Source organism: Mastigoproctus giganteus, chromosome 12 (assembly GCF_048544385.1).
Source record: "Mastigoproctus giganteus isolate SK-2022 chromosome 12, ASM4854438v1, whole genome shotgun sequence".
Classification (NCBI taxonomy): domain Eukaryota; kingdom Metazoa; phylum Arthropoda; class Arachnida; order Uropygi; family Thelyphonidae; genus Mastigoproctus; species Mastigoproctus giganteus.
The window spans coordinates 140,721,989-140,744,008 of NC_143586.1; the positions used below are offsets into that span (position 1 = coordinate 140,721,989).

The following is a 22,020-nucleotide window of genomic DNA, read 5'->3' on the forward strand; positions in this document are numbered from 1 at the left end:
TTGTTCTGAAAACCTGTGCTCCTGAAGGAGCACAGATTTTCAGAACTGTAGTAATGGAGAAGGCCATTACTACACATATATCACATATCTATGTTGATCATTACTGGCTTAACTTACTGATCTGTGGACCAATTCATTGGAAAAGGTTTAGTGAAACTGAAGCAGTTGATCTTTATATTTCAAAGGTGTTGATTGTGTTTGGCATAAAGATCTAAATAATATTCCATCTTAATATATTGTGAACTCTTTTTTTGTAATTTGATTATCCAGGTTTTTCTTTGACTGCTTACTGCAGGTGATTGTAGATGGCTCTGTTTTCTAACTTCTGCACTAATGCAGGTGTTTCCTGAGCTTCAGTTCTGTCTCTCCAGCCCTTTTCCTCTTGTATATTAGTGGCCTTTTACCATTGACTGGAAATCCTATCTATAGTTTATCTGATAGGATTTCCAGTTGATAGCATGTTGCATTCCACCTTCCAGTTTGTAAAAAGTTTGCATTCCACCTTCCAGTTTGGTTTTTACCATTGAATGGAAATCCTATCTATAGTTTATCTGATGATAGCATGTTGCATTCCACCTTCCAGTTTGGAAAACCTTGCTCTGCACAAACAGGTTTAACTTCTTGAATATCCACTACCAATTTCTTAAATGCCGATCTCCAGGTAATTCTTCAGTAAGGCAAAGATAACTTAGTAAATTTAAATCCTTCTAAAACTCAGTTGTGTCTTATATCTTGCAAAAAGGTTTCTTCTGCTTCTGTGCTTATCTTCAGTGGTACTCAGATTTCTAGACAAGATCACATATCTATGTTGGTCATTACCAACTTGCATATAAGCACATCTCAAATATTGCTTTCTTTGCATCTTACAAATTGGATTTTCTCGTTTGCTCCTGGCGTTACTTTTCATCTAAACAGCTACTCACTCTGTACAAATCTCAAATCTGTCAAATTCATTCAGAAGAGGGCAGTTTGATAAATGAATGATCCATCTCTTACAAAGTCTCTCCACGCTCTGTCTCTTAGACATTCTGTTTCTACTGCATGCCTTTTCTGTAGATCCTTCACAGGCACTCTTCTTCTGAATTGACTTTATCTTCTCTTCTCTCTTCCAAACCAGTCCAAACACATGTTGCAACCAGTCGGCAACTTTTTGCTGTCCAACTTCAAACTCACAGAACCAACATTTCTACTTATTTATTCCTTCAATTTCAGTTTTCTGGAACAATCTCCCTTCACATATACAGGGTATCCAGAAAAAATTTATACAATTTTATCAGCCCATAACTCAGTAACCTTTTTTCTTTTTCAGTTGCAAGTTGGTGGTAATAATGGAGAAGACCAGGCTTACGTTTGAACAATGGAAATTTGTGTTGAAGTGGTATTGGAAGTCAGAAAATATCAACAAAGTCCAGAGACAGTTTAGGAGTGAATACCATACTGAACCACCAATGCATCTCACAATGTCATGTATTCGGGATAAGTTTGAAGCATATGGCACTGTACAAAATGTACACAGGCAACGATCAGGAAGACCTCGCACATCCACGAGATCACAAGAGGGCTGGAACTTTTCCGAAAAACCAAGGAAATCTGTCCGACAAACTGCTCGTGAAACGGTGATCCCCAAATACAGTGTGCAAAATGGAAAAGTTACATTCCAAGATTAGTGCAGGCCCTGAACAAAGATGATTCTGATCGTAGGGTTATATTTTTCGAGTGGTTTTTAAGAAAATCTGCAGAGGACGCTCTGTTTACCAATAAGATTGTTTGGAGTAATGAGGCAACATTCAAGTTGAATGGTACAATTAATTGCCATAATTGTTCACACTGGGCAACCGAGAATCCACATGTTACTGAGAAACAACGTTTGAATTTACTGGGCATTACAGTTGGGTATGGATTATCATCCTTGGGTTTCATTGGACCATTCTTTTTTTGATGCAACTGTTACTGGTGCTGTTTAACTCAACTTGCTTCAGGAATCAATTGTCCCACACATTCGTGAGCTATTTGAGGATGATGATGAATTTTATTATCAACACGATGGGGCACCTCCTCATTTTCATCGCAATGTTAAGGCTTATCTGGATGAAACTTTCCCAAACAGATGGATTAGATGAGGAGGCAGTGTTGAGTTCTCCCTGCGTTCTCTATCTAATGCTATTGGATTTTTATTTATGGGGATACCTCAAAGATAAAGTTTATGCCACAAAACCAGCAACAATCACTGAATTATGGCAAGATATTGAAGCAGAATGTGCTGCAATATCAAGAGATATCTTAATATCTTACATGATGTATGGAATTCAGTTTCTTGACGATGTCAATGCTTGGGAATGGAGGACAATTTAAACACTTGCGTTAATGCATATTTTTTTCTCACATTTTTTCTTCATTATAAAATTATAAAATTAAATTATAAAATTATCAAAGTGTGTATACATTTTTTTTTCTGGACACCCTGTATTTCCTGAAAATTGCAATCTACAGAAATTGAAGTCTAATATCAACAAGTATCTTCTCAACCTTCAACCCAAGCATGGTACTAAGTACTATAGTTTCTAATACCTTTTGTTTTTGGGGTTTTCATTAAAAAAAAAACTACTGGAATTGCTCATGTTTTCTGTGATAAATTCTCACAGAGATGAGTAGTGAATGTCGGAAAGCTTTTGGTTAGTAAAAAATATGCCATTATGATGAAAAACTGTGTTTTGCTACATGAAAAGCTGTATTTGGCTGGACATAATGGAGTAACATATCTGCCCTCTCAGGGATACCTGTCTTTCATGAAGTAAAAAACAATATAAATGGATAAAAAAAGCACAACACATGCAAGAATAGATATACTATTAGGCAGGTACAAAAAGAATCGACTGAATTGTTAATTGGAGGGGATGCGATGCTATTGTTGGGTTAATAATTATCCTTTTTAACTGAATTTATAGATTTTTTTTGAAGAAATTTATTGCTTGATAAATCGTAATCTTCAATTAATTTAATTTTATTTTTTAAATTTTAATTTAAATAATTTATTTTTTCAGTCAGGTGTTAAAAGATATAGTACATCTTTAGCCCCAGCCAAAAAGGAGCCAAAAAAGGGAGTGGCTTCTAAAGCAGTGAGGGCATTTTTGGAAAAGCAGCAGAAAGATGAAATTGCAAAAGGTAAATTATTTAAATTTATGTATTTATTTAATATCTAAAGTACACAAGAGGGTAGGTACCTGTTTTATAGTACAGGAAAGGAAAAAAAATTATTTAATTATTTATAAAGGTTTTAATTTTGTCTTATTGCTGTAATACACCATATACATAATAGCTCTGTAATGCAACTAATATGTTCTCTCTAATATACAGTGTGATTAAAAAGGAATTAAACAATTCTAAATGTTCTTGGAATACTAACTGTGCATGTGACATAATTGACTTATTTTATTTCTTGTATAGGTAAGATTGATATCTACTGTTAAATGGTTTTTTAATTACAAAAAGTTAATATTTATTGTGGTCTCTCTCTCTATCACTCAGATAACACATTTTAGAACTTATTCTAAATAAGAAATCACTCATTTATTCTAAATAAATGAGTGATTGCAAGTAAGCAAGCTTATACAGCATCAGCCAAAAATTATAATAAATTAAAATAAAACAAAAGCACTTCCCATATCACCTGCCCACCCCCTATAATAATATGTCAAGTTCCTTCTTAAATTTATTCAGACTACTCACTTACACAACATCAGATAGAAGTTTATGCCAGCAATAAACTACCTTGTGGCTGAAAACAAATTTCTACATCTGTGTCCTGTAACCGTCCTTCCTAAGTTTCGTAATATCGGGTTTTAAAGTACTAGTTCCAATTCTTAAAAAGTCATGTAAATGCAGGTCAGTTAGATATGATCGTATTTTTGATTTTACATATTTCATTTTTGAAAAAGGTTTGCTCACATATATATGTACTTCCGAAAATTGATGTAACCTTTCTTGCAAAATTTTTTAATTTTTGGATAATCTAATCTGACTTGGATAATGTTGAATAAAATTGAATTAGATTTTCATTTTTAAATATTGTTTTCAGTGCATCATTAGATTGAAGATCCTAAATCTAATTGTAAATTCTCATCATCAAATGGATTTTGAAAAAGTTCAAGCACCTTTGAATTATTTTTAAAATCAGAAAACCTAGCCTCAAAATTTTCCTGCAACAAACTAATGTTTTGAACAAAATTTTCAGTGGAAAATTGCAACTAGGCATATTTTTTAGATAAATTATTGCAACATGGAAAATGTGAAAAATTATTCCATAGTAGTTGACTTTTAAATAACTCCAGTTTTGTTTCAAATGCTTTGACATTATAATACAATTCATTGACAAGTTTGTCTCATACTTGTAATTTCATATTAAGAAAATTCAGGTGTTCACATATATCTGTTAAAAAGGCAAGATTCCACAACCATTTGAGATCTGACAGTTCCAGAACAGGTTTAAATTTTTCGTTCATAAATAGATCTATTTCGATCCTAAGTTCAAAAAATTGCTTCAACACGTTACTGTGACTCAACCATCGTACTTCAGTGTAATATGACAAATCACGGTGCCTCCGTAGCCAGGTGGGCAGGAGCAGCAGTGCGTAGCACACGCTTCTTGATTAGACTGGGGTTCGAGCCTGTGACCACCAAATACGGAGGATGCGGAAAGGTCAAGGAATGACCCCCACATATCAACAGAGCAATATGGCCTAAGTTGTTAATGCTCCTAAAAACCAAATAACAACAACGACAAATCACTGTATTCAGCCTCAATAGTTTCAAGAAAATTTTTGAATTGCCGATGATTCAGACCAGTCTTGTAAATAAAATTTACTGTTGATATTAACAGTTGACATCACTGAATCTATGCCCAAAAATTTTCTGCACACAGACTGGTGGTGAATTATACAATGAAATTGCATTGATTTTTTAAATATTTTTTATTCTCAAGATATTTATGAAGCCCATGAGCCCAGTTTTAATACTGGCCATATTTTTAGTGCCATCTGTCATAACCGCTGATAGCAAATCCCAATTCAATTGCTTCTGACATACTCAAAAATATATTTTCACCTTTTGTATCTTTCAAGCTTTCTAATGCAACTAGCTCTTCAGTTACTGCAAAATTTTGATTTACATCTCGGATATGAATTAGTAATTGAACTGTATGTGGCTACTGTACTGAACTGTATCTTCACTCTCATCAATTGCTATTGAAAAATATGTGAATTCACAAACTTTTTCTATGAGTTGATTTTGAACATCGGCTTCCAAATCTTCTATTCTTCTCATTAAATTTGATGAAAATAAATTTACAGATGCAAAATTCTTTACTTTCTCAGGACATACTTCTGCAATTGCTGAACAAATTTGTTTTACAAATTCTCCATCCATAAAGGCCCTTCCTTCTTCGGCAATGACTTGGGAGGCTTGAAAACTAGCTCTAACTGCAGATAAATTTTGCTGAGTAAAAGTTCTAATCTTCTGTTGTTGACTTTGAAAAGTTTGGGTTAGTTCTTGGAGTTTTATCTGCCGCAAAGCTCCTTGAAATTTATCCCAATTTGAGGCATGTTTTGTGGTGTAGTGACATTTCATATTATATTTCTTGAACACCGACAAGGTTTCATTGCAGATCATACATGTGCAAGTATCATTGAGCTGTGCAAAACAGTAATTAATTGGCCACTGCTCATTAAAAACAAGATACTCAGCATCAACTTTCCTTTTTTTCGACATCAACTTCGACATGATTTTTATGGGGTCACTGGAATAAAAAAAAAAATACTCACGAATTTTGAAGTAAGCACTGACATGTCTTAAAATTTTATGAAATATTTTAACATAAAGGTTATTATTATATTCATATGGCTCTTATACCACGTGAAATTAATAATATAGTTTAATAAGGTGAAATTTAGGGTATCTTACAGATACCAATCATCAGACCATGCTATGGGGAGAACAGAAAGGTCTACAAATTTGAATATTTTAGGATATTACAGTTACAATTACCAATAATATAAATTGTAATTACCAATATAATTTGCAAATTACAATTCTAAAGAATTAAGTTTTGAATTGCTGTTACAATAGAAAACAGGAAAGCTAAGGTAATACAAAGAGATTAAATTCATACCTATCAACAGCCTCCTCTTGCCGATGCTACCAGAAACTTAATGTGCATACAGGCTGCCAGCAGTTAATTTATAGCAGAGGGACTGACTTCATTAACCAATAGGATAGTGTCATGTTTTTATTCTGAATTCAGGGTTCTTGTATAGTAGAAGCCAGGGGTGACTTTTGCTCCCAATACTCTGAACATCAGGATTCATGTGCAGGCTGGTTCAGGATCTTATTGATACCAATCATCAGACCATGCTGCTGGTGCCAGATTTTATCCGGGATTCGGGATTCTTGTGTAGTGGAAGCCTAGGGTAACCTTTGCTCCCATGCTGTAGACATTAGGATTGCTGTGCAGGCTGGTGAGGGATTAGGAAATCCCCAACACTGTCTCTAATGCCTATTGCTATTTAATGACAGGGTCAAGATTAACAGATTATTTTAATGACGTTTCAAAGGATAGCTTTGAGTGGAAATAACAGAATTAATATCTAAAAAGACTAAGCTGATGACACAGAGGTGTCAACACTGTTAATCAACCGACGAATGGTAAAATAATCTGTAAAATGTGTTTTTCATAAATTTTATTGTAATCTAATTGAAATATCAGTGGGCTGGATAAAATTCTTTTGTGGGCTGGATCTGGCCTGTGAACCATAGTTTGGGGACCCCTGCTGCAGAATGTCCAAACTGTAATAGCTCACAGCTCACAATTCAATATATAGACTGTCCCATACACAACAGAGATCAACAAGCAACCCATGACTCATTCTCTACCATAAGTATGCCTCTCATGTTAGCCTGACTGTTAGCAGATACATCGAATATAGCCAAAATATTTGTCTTCAAACAGATTTGATGACGTGATGCACAATAAATTCTAGTCAAAAACCTTTCAGGAAACTATATGCTACTTTTCATCACAGATTAGGTGCATTGTGGCTCAATTGCCCTTGCACCATTAAGCCCAAACAAACAACAGCTACCTTGCATTTGTCAGTATTAAATTTCAGTTACCACTTTCAGCCTATCTCCTTAATTTTTCTAGATCTTGATGTAGTAGCATATCCTGATTATTGTCATTAACCACCTTCCCAATCTTTGTGTCATCTACAAACGTAGACATTAAACCTGATATGCCTTTATCAATATCATTGATAAATGTAGAAAATAACAATGGACCCAGCACTGAATCCTGGGGGACTGCACTAATAACATTAGTTCAAAAAGAATAATGCCCATTGATAACAACTCTGTTTTCTCCCACTCAATCTTCTCTTTATCCATATCAGTAGATTGCCCCTAATGCCACACAGCTCCAGTTTGTATAACAGTTTTTCATGTAGAACAGTATCAAAAGCTTTTCTGAAATCTAAATGTATGATGTCAAATTTAGTTTTTGCATCCATTTCCTTTGTTACTACATCATAGTAGCCAAATTAACAAATCTATGCTGTGACTGCTGTATAATTGTATTCTTGTCTAGGTGGTCCTGCATTACTTTTTTAACCAGTGACTATTTTTACTAACAGAAGTCAGGCTTGCACACATCTGTAATTACTCATTTCACCCTTTTGCCTGCTTTTTTGAATTATGTAGACAAGACATTTGCACATCTCCGATCCATTGGGACCTCCCCTGAATCTGTGGTTGCTCTCATAATTATGGCTGAAGATTTGCTTACTTCTTTTGCTGCTTTGTTTAATACAAATGGATAGGTTTCATCAGCTTCAGTCCTCATTTACTTTTAGCTTCAGTAATTTTTCTTCCACTTTTTTTTCTCAATTATTACAAAATCATTTTGCCCCCAGTTATATATTCCCATTCATGATTTCTTTGCATCCAGTGCAGTGCTTCTCAAAGTGGGTAATATCGCCCCCTGGGGGCATTTAAATTATCCATGGGGAAGTTAGGCATGAAAAGGGGCCGACAGGGGGCGGATGGAGCACCATCAATGATTGGCCATTACAAGGGTTTTATGGCTTGTTTAAAAAATGCTGTGCCAAATATCATTACTGTTCGTTGTGTCATTCACCGTCAGTATTTAGTTGCAAAAAAACTTAATGATCAACTGCACAATTCTCTACAAACTGTTATTACTGCTATAAACAAAATTAAAGCACATTCTTTGAATGATCGTATATTTCGAAAGCTTTGTGATCAAAAGTGAAGATTTTGAATGATTGCTACTTCACTCCAAAGTTTGGTGGCTGTCAAAAGGCAACTGTCTCAACAGATTTTATGAACTCTTTGATACTGTTGTTGAGTTTTTTGAAGATAGGAACAATGACCTTAGTAATGACCTCAAGAAAATGAAAACTGATATTGCTTATCTTGCAGATTTATTTACTAGATTCAGCTCAATGAACTTGCATTACAAGGACAAGATGTAACTCTTATTAAGGCAAAAACTCAAATTTCAGCATTTATTTCAAAATTAAAGCTTTTTATGTGCAACGTAGGACGACGTGAATTGTATCAATTTCCAAATCTGTTGGAAATAGAGAAAAAAGAAAAAATAGCTGATGAAACTCTACTAACTTTTTGTAATCATCTAGAAATGTTGCACGGAGATATGCAGGAAAGGCTCGAAGATCGCCTTAATTTGAAAATTCCAGATTGAGTTATAAATCCTTTTTTAAATAATGACGATGGTGAACGTTTTGTAGAAGAAGAATTGATTGAGTTACAAAATGAAGTTGAACTGAAGCCAAAATTTCAAAATTCATATCAGGAATTTTGGTTACAAAAGAAAATCCTTGACCATTATCCTGCATTGTGGGGAATTGTAAAAAAATTACTTATTTCTTTTCCAACATTATATCTAGTCGAAACCAGTTTCAGTGCTGTATCTCAATTGCTGACAAAACAGAGAAATTGTCTGGATGTTGTTAAACTTGGCGATTTACGACTTCTACTTACAGATATTAAACCTAATATTGATAAGCTAATAAATCTCCACCAAGCTCATCCATCGCATTAAATATTAAAATATAATTAACTATTTCCATTAATATGACTTATTTATGTAATTAACTTTAATTTTTATGACTTAATTTAAGTGACTATAACTGACTTTATTTATGTAGTTGTAATTTTTTACGAAGAAGGAATAAAGTGCAGTAAATAGTTTTCTTTATAATTCATACACATACATGCAGAGCTGCATTTATGTTTTTGGAGGCAAACAGACAAATATTCATTTCAGTTATTTAGCTGCACTTTATACTGGTGGGCTAAAAAAAGTCCTGGCGAGGATTTTTTTTTTAGGGGGAGCAGTGATCCAAAAAAGTTTGAGAAACACTGATCTAGTGGCCCAACTTGTTTCATCTCTTTCTTTCTAATATTAACATAATCACAGAATTCTTTACTACTTTTCTTTGTATTCTTACCCAAAGACCTCATAATCTGCCTTAGCTTGTCTAATTCCCTTAGTGACTTGATTGCAGACTAGTTTATATGTACTGTAGGCTGCTTTGTTCCCTGCTAATTTGTAATCATCCCATCCATTTTGTTTCTCTGCTACTAATCTCATTAGTTGTTCATTTGACATCCACTTAGGTCTAAACCTTGACCAGTATTTCTTATTTGGTATAAAAAGCTTCTATGATTACTTGCCAGAATACTTCTCATTAGAATTTAAAGTTGGCAATGTCATCAGTTGGTTCCACTGAAAAAACATTAAAAACTGGCTAAGTCCATTATAGTTAACTTAATGAAAGCAAAATCCCTTTCCTTTACGCTTGACAATAGTAATGTTTTTACATAAATCTCATATTAATACATTGTGATCACTACCACCTAGTGTTTCCTTTATCTGGATTTTAATGCATGAGGAGTCACTGCTGATAATCAGATCAAGAGTATTGCTTTCTCATATTGCGTCTTTAATATGCTTGTTTAGAAAACGGTCATCCAATAAATCCAGAAAAGTCTTACTACTGTGAGCAACCAGCCCACAGTTTCTAGTCAATATCTGTAAAGTTAAAATCACTCATTATAAGACATTCTGATATACTGGACTAATCTGTTTGTCTGTGTAGTTTTTTGTTATACTCTCACTGTCGTTGACCTATCAGCACATTTCTGTTCTCATTTTTGTTTTCTCAGTTTTTTGTCACACTAAATTGACTCAACATTGCATTGGCTACCCACGTCAACTGGAGGCACTTCCTTAGATTTTGTGCTTCTTAACCAAGAGCCTAAATTCAGCCCCTCCCCCTCTTGTTTGTCCTTTCTGCATGCGTTGTTTCCCACATCCCTTATCTGAGTGGCACTACATCTCTTCTGATAGTTCTACACAATGTCTGCATTTGATAACCTAACCAGTACTTCAAATTCAACAGATTTGTTTGCTGTTTTTCTAGAATTAGTTTTAGACAAGTAATACATGGTTAGAATAGCATTAATTCTAGACAAGTAATACATGGACTGTGTTAGGGTTACTAAGGACAAAAAGATGCAGTACATGCACATGCTTTTTAATCTTAGTAAACATAACACAGCCCATGTATTTACTTGTCCCATGAGGACTCTCGTCAGTTCTTATAATCCCTGACACTTTGCTTTCCAGGCTGCTCCATGTCCCCATTGAAGCAGTGCAAGAATCATTTTCATCTCTGCCTGCAGCTACTGGTAATCTGTTAGTTTGTTCCCCCCCCCCTTATCAGTTTTCCAACCCATCCAACACTCCCTTGTTAGCATCAGCAAGTATTCATTGCCTATTTATGTGCATCCCATTCCTGTAACAACATACTCACTCCTGTTGACAATTTCACGCTGTGCTAAGAAAAATTCTATCTATCCCATGAGTATTGCATTGTCTCTCCAGGGCAGAATTGATTGACAAAACTCCCATCTTGTGTATTCTCTCCTGTCATGTCTGGGCAAGTTTGCAAACACTTTCAAATTTGAATCCTAACTTGTGAAATTTTCTCTATATTATCCTCTATCTATTAAGTAAATCCTCAGATTTCTTATTATTGATATCATTAATGCCAATGGGTACAACAGTATCACCTTTTATGCTTTGATAGTTGTGTATTATGTCATCAGCTTTGGACCCTGGCAGAATACCCTGGTCCTGTTCACCAGTTTTTTTTTTTTTAAATGTTTCCCATTTCACTGACAGTGGCATCACTGACAATAGCTACTTTGTGTGAGAACAGTGTTTTCTGCTGTGGAGGATTTATCTTCTTAATTAAATGCACTGGACAGCATGATTTTCTCTTTCCTGATATCAATCAACTGTTTGTAGTCAATTTTTATGTATAGATTTTGAAAATAATTCTTAAACTTTGACATGTCACAATTTCTACATGTACAAGTACTGTAATGAATGCAAGTATTTGTGTTTACCCATAATACATATATCTCACTAGTGTTCTCCCCAGAAAATTTTGCCAGCCATGTGGCATTATGAAGTAGCCGGGCGGGGAAGTGTAATACTTTGCGATATTATAAAATTTTCTGTTATTTATAAATGTGACTTAGATTACGATATAGTTTAGGGCTAAAGCCTCAGGTTACGTTAAGAGTTTAACTAATGTACAAGTTAGTGCAATTGCATCATTTTTGTACATTGCAAAAATGATGCAATTGCACTAACTTGTACTTTTATAAATGTGACTTAAGTGATCCAGAGAAAAAATTAATTGCATAACTTAACATTATATGCTCCTGTTGCATTGACCTAGATCGCATAGTATGTTCGAATTAAAATCGATCGAGATCAGTGAGCAGTACCATACGGTACCACAAGAATCGCTTAAATTTTAGCCAGGCAGTCAATTAAATTCACCCGGCAGTGTGCCCATTCGATAGGTCCTGGAGAGAACACTGTCTTACTATAATTAATAATAAAATTCTTTAATAAATTAACTGGTATACATTTTTGATTCCCTGCACAGACAACCAGAAGAATCTTACAAAACATTCAGTATACAAGTGACCAATCACAAAAATACAAAGTTCAGCTACAAAGTAACCATTAAAGACAAAATATCTGAACAGGGAATTAATCTTAATAAAAAACAAGACTACAAATTAAGCATAATATAAAATGACATCGGCATACTAGGACCGGCACTTGCACACCTGCCCTTTACGTACATACAGTAAGATAGCTCAAGATGTCATCTCGATATGACTTGTCAATCGAACATAGGTCCAAGTTGATGTTGAGAGTGTTCAAAGTCACATTTGGGAAGTGTCTGTTGAAACTCTAGAGCCTTGAGCACAAAGAGGGGGTACTGCAGACCAACCAACCGTGTTGATGCATGTACAAGTATATATGTATTTACCTATAATACATACATCTTACTATAAATGAGGGAAGTAGATATGACCCTGATCTGTTGTATTACCTGCAAATAATAATGTTGGCATGGACTCATATATTGTAGTAATGTTGAGGAGGATTCCTTGTCTGTCTGACTCCTACTTCTCTCTCTCTCTTTCAGTAATGGAAAGACAGTTATAGTGTCAATATGTGTGCAGTTTATTTGCACATCCATTGCATTTTGTGTTTTGCATAACATTGTATTGTTAAAATATATAAGCAGAAGCAAAGAAAGGGTCTGAATCGCCCTGACAGTTTCTGCTATGTGTGTGTGAATAGTTTACAACAAAGGAAGGAAACCTACAGTATTACTAAATGTGCATATTCTTTATAATTTTATTGAGATTTTGAGGATCGGTACAAAATGTGGGCTTTGTATATGTACTGTTCTACGTGCACCACATATCTGTGGGTGTGGCTAACCTGGAAAATTAAATCTGTAACTTTTGGCTGTGTGTGTGTGGTGTGACGATAGTTGTGCAACCATGTTGATATTTGCTATTTTTGCATGACATAAATATCAGAGTTAGCCAGGAAAAAGCAAGCATAGCCAGCATACATCCTAATGTATCATCTGCAATTTTAAGGCCTGTTCCACAAGATAAAGACCTGCTGATACAAGATCATCCAAAATAATGGGATAAAGCAAGCAGTGATGAATGTAGCGGGGATCCTTATTTTGAAAATTGCTGGAATGTTTACTTCAGCAGATATGGACTACCAATCAGAAAATTATAATGCACTTAATTAATTAAGCAAGAAGAGTCAAATGACTTAGTTTGTGATTTAAACATAGTTAAAAATTAAGTAGAACTCCTTTATCTAAGTTACAATGTGTAAATTATTGAAGCAGGAACTAAAATTACAGTTATTGAAAATTTTCTTAACAAAATATTTTGTTCTGGAAGACTGTTTCTCTAAAGATATTGGTGGTCTTCTGAACAAACTGGGCATTAATCATAAATAACTCAAAATTAAGTTTAAAAGCATTTTGCTGCATAGTTGAAATGCATTTCCATCAATTTCTCTACTTCATATGTTAGTATGTTCACGATCCTGAGTGCAATAAAGTACGACGACATTGCTTGGAATGTCTGTGGGATCATGGAATAACCTAATGTTCTAAGGATGGGTTTCAAAAATACTTTTGTTTCTATATTTGTGGGACAGTTGTACAACAAAAAACATATTTTGCAGCAGTGGGAAATAAGAGAGCAATTTTTACCAGAAGAAGTAATATAAATTATGTTCCTCTGGTTAAACCAAAACGATTCTTTCACCTTTGTATATAAAGCTTAGATTAATGAAAAATTTTGTTAAGGGTGTCGTTAAAGAAGGAAGCGGATTTTGCTACATAAGAGAAGTGTTTCCTAATTTAACAGATGCAAAACTAACAGAAGGAATTTTCATTGGGCGTCAAATTAAGAAACCCCCCTTAAAGATGATGTTATTTGTTAGTTTGGTTTTTAGGAGCATTAGCAACTAAGGCCACATTCCCTGATCTTTCCGCATCCTCTGTATTTGGTGGTCACGGGCTCGAACCCCAGTCTAATCAAGAAGCGTGTGCTACACACTGCTGCTCCTGCCCACCTGGCTATGGAGGTGCCCAAGATGATGTATTTCAAACATAGCCAACAGGATGCTTGATTTAGCAGCTTGGTTACTCTTAGTTTTAGTTGGTTACTCTTGATTTAGCAGCTTGGTTACTTAAAGCAGTTCATGGATTTTCTTGGAAGAAGAAAAGAAAACTATAAATTTCTGGTATAAACTTTACTGCAATATACACAACATAATACACTGCTTTATATCTTAAATTCATTTTCTTCATTCCCTTCTCAGTTTTTACCCTGAAAATGTGAGAAGTGTAACTGATAAGCAAGGGGGAATGCTCTCTTCAGGACATATCAATTATTGTAAAGTGATACCAGTGTTGCTGGGGTACTGCCACAATGGGAAATTATTGCTGGTTTCTTAACAGGGAAAGCAAAATGGATTACAAGAAAAGCTCTCTGAGTGGCAAGCATTTCTGAGGATGTATGTAGTACGTTATGTTTGATTAATTTGATACATAGATGTATACATTTTACATCTATTCTTATATTTCATAATAGATTATATATATATATATATATATATATATATATATATATATATATATATATATATATATATATATATAATGTAATGTAAAAGTTAGGCAAAAGTAATAAAAATAAATAAATATCGATATGAAGCTATCATTAGAGGCAGCAAATGCACATCCTCCACATGAAGCCCAAATATTTCTGATAATTAAAATAAATCTGATATTTAAAATAAAATAATCAGCCAGTAGTACGGCAAAAATGTAGAGCAAAACTCAACGTAAAATAATAAAAAATAAACAAACAGGGAAGGGAAAGTAAAGATAATAAGACAAAAAGTAGTCGATAATCCCCTGTATAATTTAGCACATTAAACCCAATTAATAAATACGATGTAAATTTAAAATAATGCCAATTATAAATAATTTAGCGGTACCCCCCTCTAAGGTACCTGTTCCAAAAGACGTGAAATATCACCAAAAAGGGAAAAAGGAACTACAAAAAACTAGCAGCGATTCCATGACCATTATTGGCCTTGTGGTCCTCTGTCGATATGGGGCATAATGGTCAGTCTATCATTTTGATATTTTAGTTTTTTGTAGTTCCTTTTTCCCTTTTTGGTGATATTTCACGTCTTTTGGAACAGGTACCTTCGAGGGGGGTACCGCTAAATTATTTATAATTGGCATTATTTTAAATTTACATTGTATTTATTAATTGGGTTTAATGTGCTAAATTATACAGGGGATTATCGACTACTTTTTGTCTTATTATCTTTACTTTCCCTTCCCTGTTTGTTTATTTTTTTATTATTTTACGTTGCGTTTCGCTCTACATTTTTGCCGTACTACTGGCTGATTATTTTATTTTAAATACCAGATTTATTTTAATTATCAGAGATATATATATATATATATATATATATATATTATCATTGAATTATATTAAATAAAGTTAAATTATAATGAAATGTATAAATAAATAAATCCTTAAGCATTCATTAGAGGCAGCGACATGCAATTCCTCCATATGAAGCTGAAATACATCCAATATTTTAAATTAAATAAATTAAACATAAGCCAGTAGTATGGCAAAAACTGTAGAGCGAAAATTAACATAAAAATAACCCAAATAAACAATCGAATGAAAGAAGAATAGATATAAATAGTAGCCCAGAAACCCTTGTATAATTTCGATCTTTAAATCCAATTAACAAAAACTATACAAAATTTAGGATAATGCCAATTATTTATTAATTTAGACTGACCATCATGCCCCATCTCGACAGAGGACCACGAGGCCAATAATGGTCATGGAATCGCTGCATTTCAATCGCTATACAAATCATCGCCATGGTGAAAAGATCGAAGTACCAATTCACCCTCCTTCCTCCGATCGATCCACCAATGCAGAGGATTTGCACGGCGGTGGTCCTTATGCAGCGAAAAATAAAATATAGAACAGACAGCACTCTAGAGCAGAGCCACACCACTGACATACTGTAAGCTGAAATGCTTAATTCATTATTTATTTTATTATAATTTTCATTAACATTTAATATAATTCAATAGTAACGGGTCGATATGCTAATTTAGCAACGCCTGTGCCGCTATCTATTTTCCTTTTTCTTCTATATAAGCTGATTCAGCTTACAGTATGTCAGTGGTGTGGCTCTGCTCTAGAGTGCTGTCTGTTCTATATTTTATTTTTCGCTGCATAAGGACCACCGCCGTGCAAATCCTCTGCATTGGTGGATCGATCGATCGGAGGAAGGAGGGTGAATTGGTACTTCGATCTTTTCACCATGGCGATGATTTGTATAGCGATTGAAATGCAGCGATTCCATGACCATTATTGGCCTCGTGGTCCTCTGTCGAGATGGGGCATGATGGTCAGTCTATTTTATTTTAATTTAATTTATTTTGATTTTGCTATCGTTTGGTAGTTCCTTCTTTTTTGTGATATTTCACGTCTTTCGGAACTGGTACCTCTGGGGGGGTACCACTAAATTAATAAATAATTGGCATTATCCTAAATTTTGTATAGTTTTTGTTAATTGGATTTAAAGATCGAAATTATACAAGGGTTTCTGGGTTACTATTTATATCTATTCTTCTTTCGTTCGATTGTTTATTTGGGTTATTTTCATGTTAATTTTCGCTCTACAGTTTTTGCCATACTACTGGCTTATGTTTAATTTATTTAATTTAAAATATTGGATATATATATATATATATATATATATATATATACAGTATATATATATATTGTTTAATATTATTTACAATAACAGCTTGCAGTACTGTTAATTTTGAGATCACTCAAGACCACTAAATATAGTATAAATCTGATGCTCTCCCAAGTCCAATCTTTTTGTAGAATGTCCAGTTTAGTTTATGACAGCTTTTTCCAATAGCGTTTTGTCTTTTTCCCATTGTTAGTTTTAGCTCACTCACTTGATCTCTTTGAGGCTATTTAAAAAAAAAGAGAGAGAGAAAATTTGAAACTACTTTCATGGTAAACTAAACTAAAGTCAATCACTTGGGCACACCAAGTGATTAACGTATTAACATACTGATCATGTATTAACATACATGATCAGTATGTTAATCAAAACTGACTGAAAACAAAAATTAAATTAAAAGCATCAGTACTGAGCAGTATGGAGCTAAAAGCAAACTCTCTGTCAAGAAATGTTTCCTAAAGAGAAGTTTTTGTAAATAAAACTTCAGTAAACTTTAGTTAATTAGAACCTACAAGTGGGCACTCCCTTTAATACTGCTGGGTAGGAGGTTATATAAAGTGTATATTTTTGTAATATGCAAGAAATGGTGCAGAGACAGCTTCAATATATTTTTTTCCTATAGCACTGAATAGCATTTTGCAGCTGTGCACACAGGGAACTTGTGCTAGTACTGACAGCTACAAAAAACTGACATACATGAAAAATAACTTCTGGAGCAATAAACAAACTTTCAAAATTTCTTCTTGTCATGATTTGGAAATGCTTTCATGAATGTAGCATTTCCAGTTTGGCCAGCAATTCAGCTATTTTCTTGTTAATTGTAGTATCAATTAAAAGTCAGTTTAATTATAGAACACACCTTTGAAGACAAACAATGTGAATTAGTTAACTGGAAAATTGAATTGAAGTTCATTGAAAAGTTTGTGATAGGCCCTGTCAGGAACTCAAACACCTAGTAATGGGTAACTTCTCCCAAGGAGTGACTACCATTGTTCTAGGGAAACAGAGTGAAATTCTTGGGGAGGGGGGGGATTAAAAATATTCAGCCCTATAGCAAACCAGCACTGAGTGAACTGGGCTGTAGTGAGTAGGATGGGAAGACAACTGTATAATGTACATATACTGAATGTCACATTTCAGTATGTAGTTGTTTTAAATATGTAGTTGTTTAAATATTGATAATCTGTATGTATTCACAGCTTATTAAATAAATCAATTTATTTACAGAAATAGCTGACAAAAGAAAGAAAGACAATCTTCTTAAACTTAGAGCACAGAATACTAAGAGCAACAAGGCAGCAAAAGTAATGGCATCTAGAACTAAAGATAATGATTTCAGTAAAATAAAGCTGACTGAGGATGAGCTGGAATCTAAAAGGAAGACTGAATCAGAACTGCAGCGAAGGATGCTTACTGATAAAGTAGAGCGAATGAAGGCTAGAATTGAATTGGAAGAAGCAGAAAAATTGTTGCCACGTAAAAGGAAAAGAAAGCTCAAGGTTACTGAAGATGCCAGCAGAGGTGTGGAGGATGAGGAGGAGAATGACTATGATGAACAAATGATAAATAGTGATGAAGAAGAATATTTATCCCTAGTAGAATTGACTCAGTCTATTCTCTTTCAAAGAAAGAAAATAACTCTGGAAAAAAAAAACTTAAAAGTTCAAAACAAAGAAATGCCCCTAGTATGAGCTTTAATGATCTTCTGAAGGTGGCTGCACAAAAGCAGCATGAACCTGTTGAAATGCCAGATAATGATGATGAGGATGAGGATGATCGGCCATTGACAAAAAAAGAAAAACAAATGAAGCTGGAAGAAAAATTGAGAAAACAAAGGTGTTCGTCATCAACAACAGAGAAGGCAAAAAATTCTCAAGGAACTTCAAATAAATGTTATGTAAATAATATAAAAAATAGAGCATATTTAATTAATTCTAGAGCAATTGCTGAATCAAATGGTGAATTTAGTTCCAAAGAAACAAAATCTAAAATTTCAAAAATAGAACATAATAATAATACACAAATGAAACAGAAAAATTCTAGTATTTTACGTTCAGAGTTACAAAAAAAGTCTTTAAATCCATGGGATAGAAGACTAAAACTTTCACAAAAAAATAATGATCAGATTGCTGTTACACGTGATAATAATTCTTGTCCTCGAATGAAACCTGAACAGGAACATATGAAATCCTTAAAAAATTCTGACTTTTCTAAGAAAAACAGTTCAGCTTTTTCAAGTAGGAAATTTGATAATAAAAGAGAAAATGAGTATATGGAGGAGGAGGAGGAGGAGGAGGAGGAGGAAGAAGAAGAAGAAGAAGAGCAGCAGGAGGATGAGGAGGAGGAAGAAGAAGAAATAACAAGAAATGAAAGGTATTCAGTGGGTAGTAAAAACAAAAGAAAACTAGATGATGTTGATGACTATGATAATGGTAGCATTAGTGATAAAGATAATTATGGTAATGACGATGATGATTTTGATTCTGGTGATGGAGAAAATGATTGTGATACTCCTAATTTCCTGCAGAGACGCACGTTAAATATTCCTGAAAAGTACACCAAAGTGACAATGGGCAGGTCTGAAAGAGACTCAAGAATTACAAATAAAGTAAATTTGAGTTCAGCTGAGAGAAGTATAACAAAGAACTCACATATGAATGAAAGAAATCCATCTTATAAGCAAACTGCTAGTAAAATGATAACTCATGGAGGGGGAAGAGATACACTTTCCAATGATAGAAACAGAACCCTTAAAGAAAACACAAATATCAAGAATCCAAGTTCTAAGCAAAGATCACTAGATAGTGGTAGTTATGTTAAATCTTCAGAAAAACCTTTTAAAAGTAAATCTCAGTTGCCAAATAATATTTCTAATGGAAAGAAATTCTCATCAAGTACTAATATGCCAAATCAAAGATTATCAGGTGGTGGATCTGATAGGTTAATAGAAATTGAAGTTAGAAAAGATAGCAAATCTTTGTCAATTCATAACAGATTACCATCTGAAAGAAAAAAAATGCCATTACCTGCTGAAGAGAAAAGGACAGCTCAATTTGAAAGAGTGCCACCATCGCCCAAAAAGAGTAGGTCATTTCCATTGGATGAAGATAGGCATCCATCCATAGAAAAGAAGAGAGCTCTGCCTTTAGCTGATAAAAATAAGCCTTCACCTTCATCAGCGAGGAACAAGATGCTAATCTCAAGTGAGAAGGACAGGCAGTCATCACAGTCTGAGAGGAACAGACTACGGCATTCAGCAGAGAACAGACAATCCACGCTTTCTGAGAGAAATAAAATGCCACCCCCTCAAACTGAAAGGAACAGATTACCACAATTACATCAAACTGAAAGGAACAGATTACCACCATCATATCAAACTGAAAAGAACAGATTACCACCATCATATCAAACTGAAAAGAACAGATTACCACCATCATATCAAACTGAAAAGAACAGATTACCACCATCATATCAAACGGAAAGGAACAGATTACCACCATCATATCAAACCGAGAGGAACAGATTACCACCACAACATCAAACTGAAAGGAACAGAATGCCACAGCCTCATGCTGAAAGGAACAGAATGCCACAGCCTCATGCTGAAAGGAACAGAATGCCACTACCACCTCAAACTGATAGGAACAGGATGCCGCCGCCGCCACCGCCACCACCACAAATCGATAGGAGCAGAGTGCCACCACCTTATACTGAAAGAAATAGGATGCCATCAGTCCAATCTGAAAGGAGCAGAATGCCACCACACCCAGTTGATAGGAACACATTGCCAACAACTGTAAACAAAAGCAAACTACCGCCATCACATCCAAACTCAGATAAGAAAATAACATCATTAAGTGAGAGGAATAAGCTGCCATTACCAAGTGAGAGGAACAGGCTGCTGAAGCAAGACAAAAATGAAATGCAGAAAAGAATGCTACAGAATAAGAAACAAATGTCTTTAGAGGAACAAAGAAAAAGAGAATTATCTCGGTCATATTATGAAAGAACAAGAAATCTTGACAGGAGTAGACCATCACCAAGTAAGTATCTTTATTATAATATGAAACCAATCATTATTTTTTTAAAATAGCATGTTTTTTATATTGCATTTCTATTTATGTTTATGAAAAGTTTTTTGTTTTGAGAAATGCATTTTCCTATGTAACAAATATTTTTGCCATCAAAAATTAATGGTTTGATATATGCTTAAATCCATTAACTTTTACACACACACACATACACATGGCACACTGATATAAGAAAACAGTTATCCAAGTATGGCTATGATTATTAAATACAACATGAACCAGCAAATTATGGCATTTCTTTATATACATTTGAGAACTATAAGTACAAATACAAATGTATGCAGTTTGAAATAGAACATACCCTTAAATCCGATAAATTACATGCTTTGCTGTGCGAATATGTATTTAATAGCAAATTTGGATATTTACAATAGTGAATGAATTTCTGGTACAACACTACTCTTTGTTAAACAGATATTGAAGAACTTTGAAAATGCCCATAAATGAAAACACAGTATGCACCTGTTGAAATTAACTCATCTTTTCTATCAGCTGGTCTTGGAAAAGAAGCTCTCCTCAGTTTTATCTTCTTTTCAATTCCTAACTCTTGAAGCACGCACCCACATTTGGTTTATTATGAAAATCCTGCCAAAAGCTTAAACCCAAATGAACCACATTGGAGCTTAATTTAATAAAATGATTTCAGCCACTGATGTGTTAGCTCATTAAAAAACTACGGTGAATCAGTTAATGAAAGGATATAGATAGTATTTTGATAACTCTTAAACCCAGCATTCAGGCTGTGATTGAACAGCTGTGGTTCCTATGTTATGAGAACTGCATCTGTGAAGTATGGTTTGAGATCTAAACCTAAAAATTAAAAGGAAGAGAACTGCAGAATAACCTAAAACAAGTTATATGCTTCGAAGTTATTTGCTACCTAATTGAAAAATAAATCAAAAGAATATTAAACTTTAAGACTGAGCAAAGCTTCTGTTGCAAGATCTGTTAGATGCTGTAATATAAAATAAATGTTTGTATTAGTACAGAACATTATAGCAAGAATTCTACCCCCCCCAGTTTGGGAAACCTTTCCTTACATGAATAGTCTCACCTCTCAATATCCATCACAAGTTCCTCAAATGATCTCCAGATGTTAGTAGTGGAAAATGA

General features: G+C 34.1%; 2 protein-coding genes across 2 annotated transcripts in view; both read left to right on the forward strand.

Moving 5' to 3' along the window:
• The window catches only part of LOC150077468 (uncharacterized), a 31,229-nt gene extending 12,458 nt beyond the window's left edge, over positions 1-18,771 (forward strand). The window contains exons 2-3 of the mRNA XM_090386326.1: positions 3,042-3,162; positions 18,044-18,771. Of these exons, the coding sequence (XP_090242452.1) occupies positions 3,042-3,162; positions 18,044-18,507 (585 nt within the window). The 3' untranslated portion in view covers positions 18,508-18,771. The remainder of the gene's footprint in view (positions 1-3,041; positions 3,163-18,043) is intronic.
• Positions 18,772-18,839: 68 nt separating this feature from the next.
• Positions 18,840-22,020, forward strand: part of LOC150077469 (uncharacterized) — a 28,063-nt gene continuing 24,882 nt past the window's right edge. The window contains exon 1 of the mRNA XM_090385912.1: positions 18,840-20,859. Within this exon, the coding sequence (XP_090242038.1) occupies positions 18,840-20,859 (2,020 nt within the window). The remainder of the gene's footprint in view (positions 20,860-22,020) is intronic.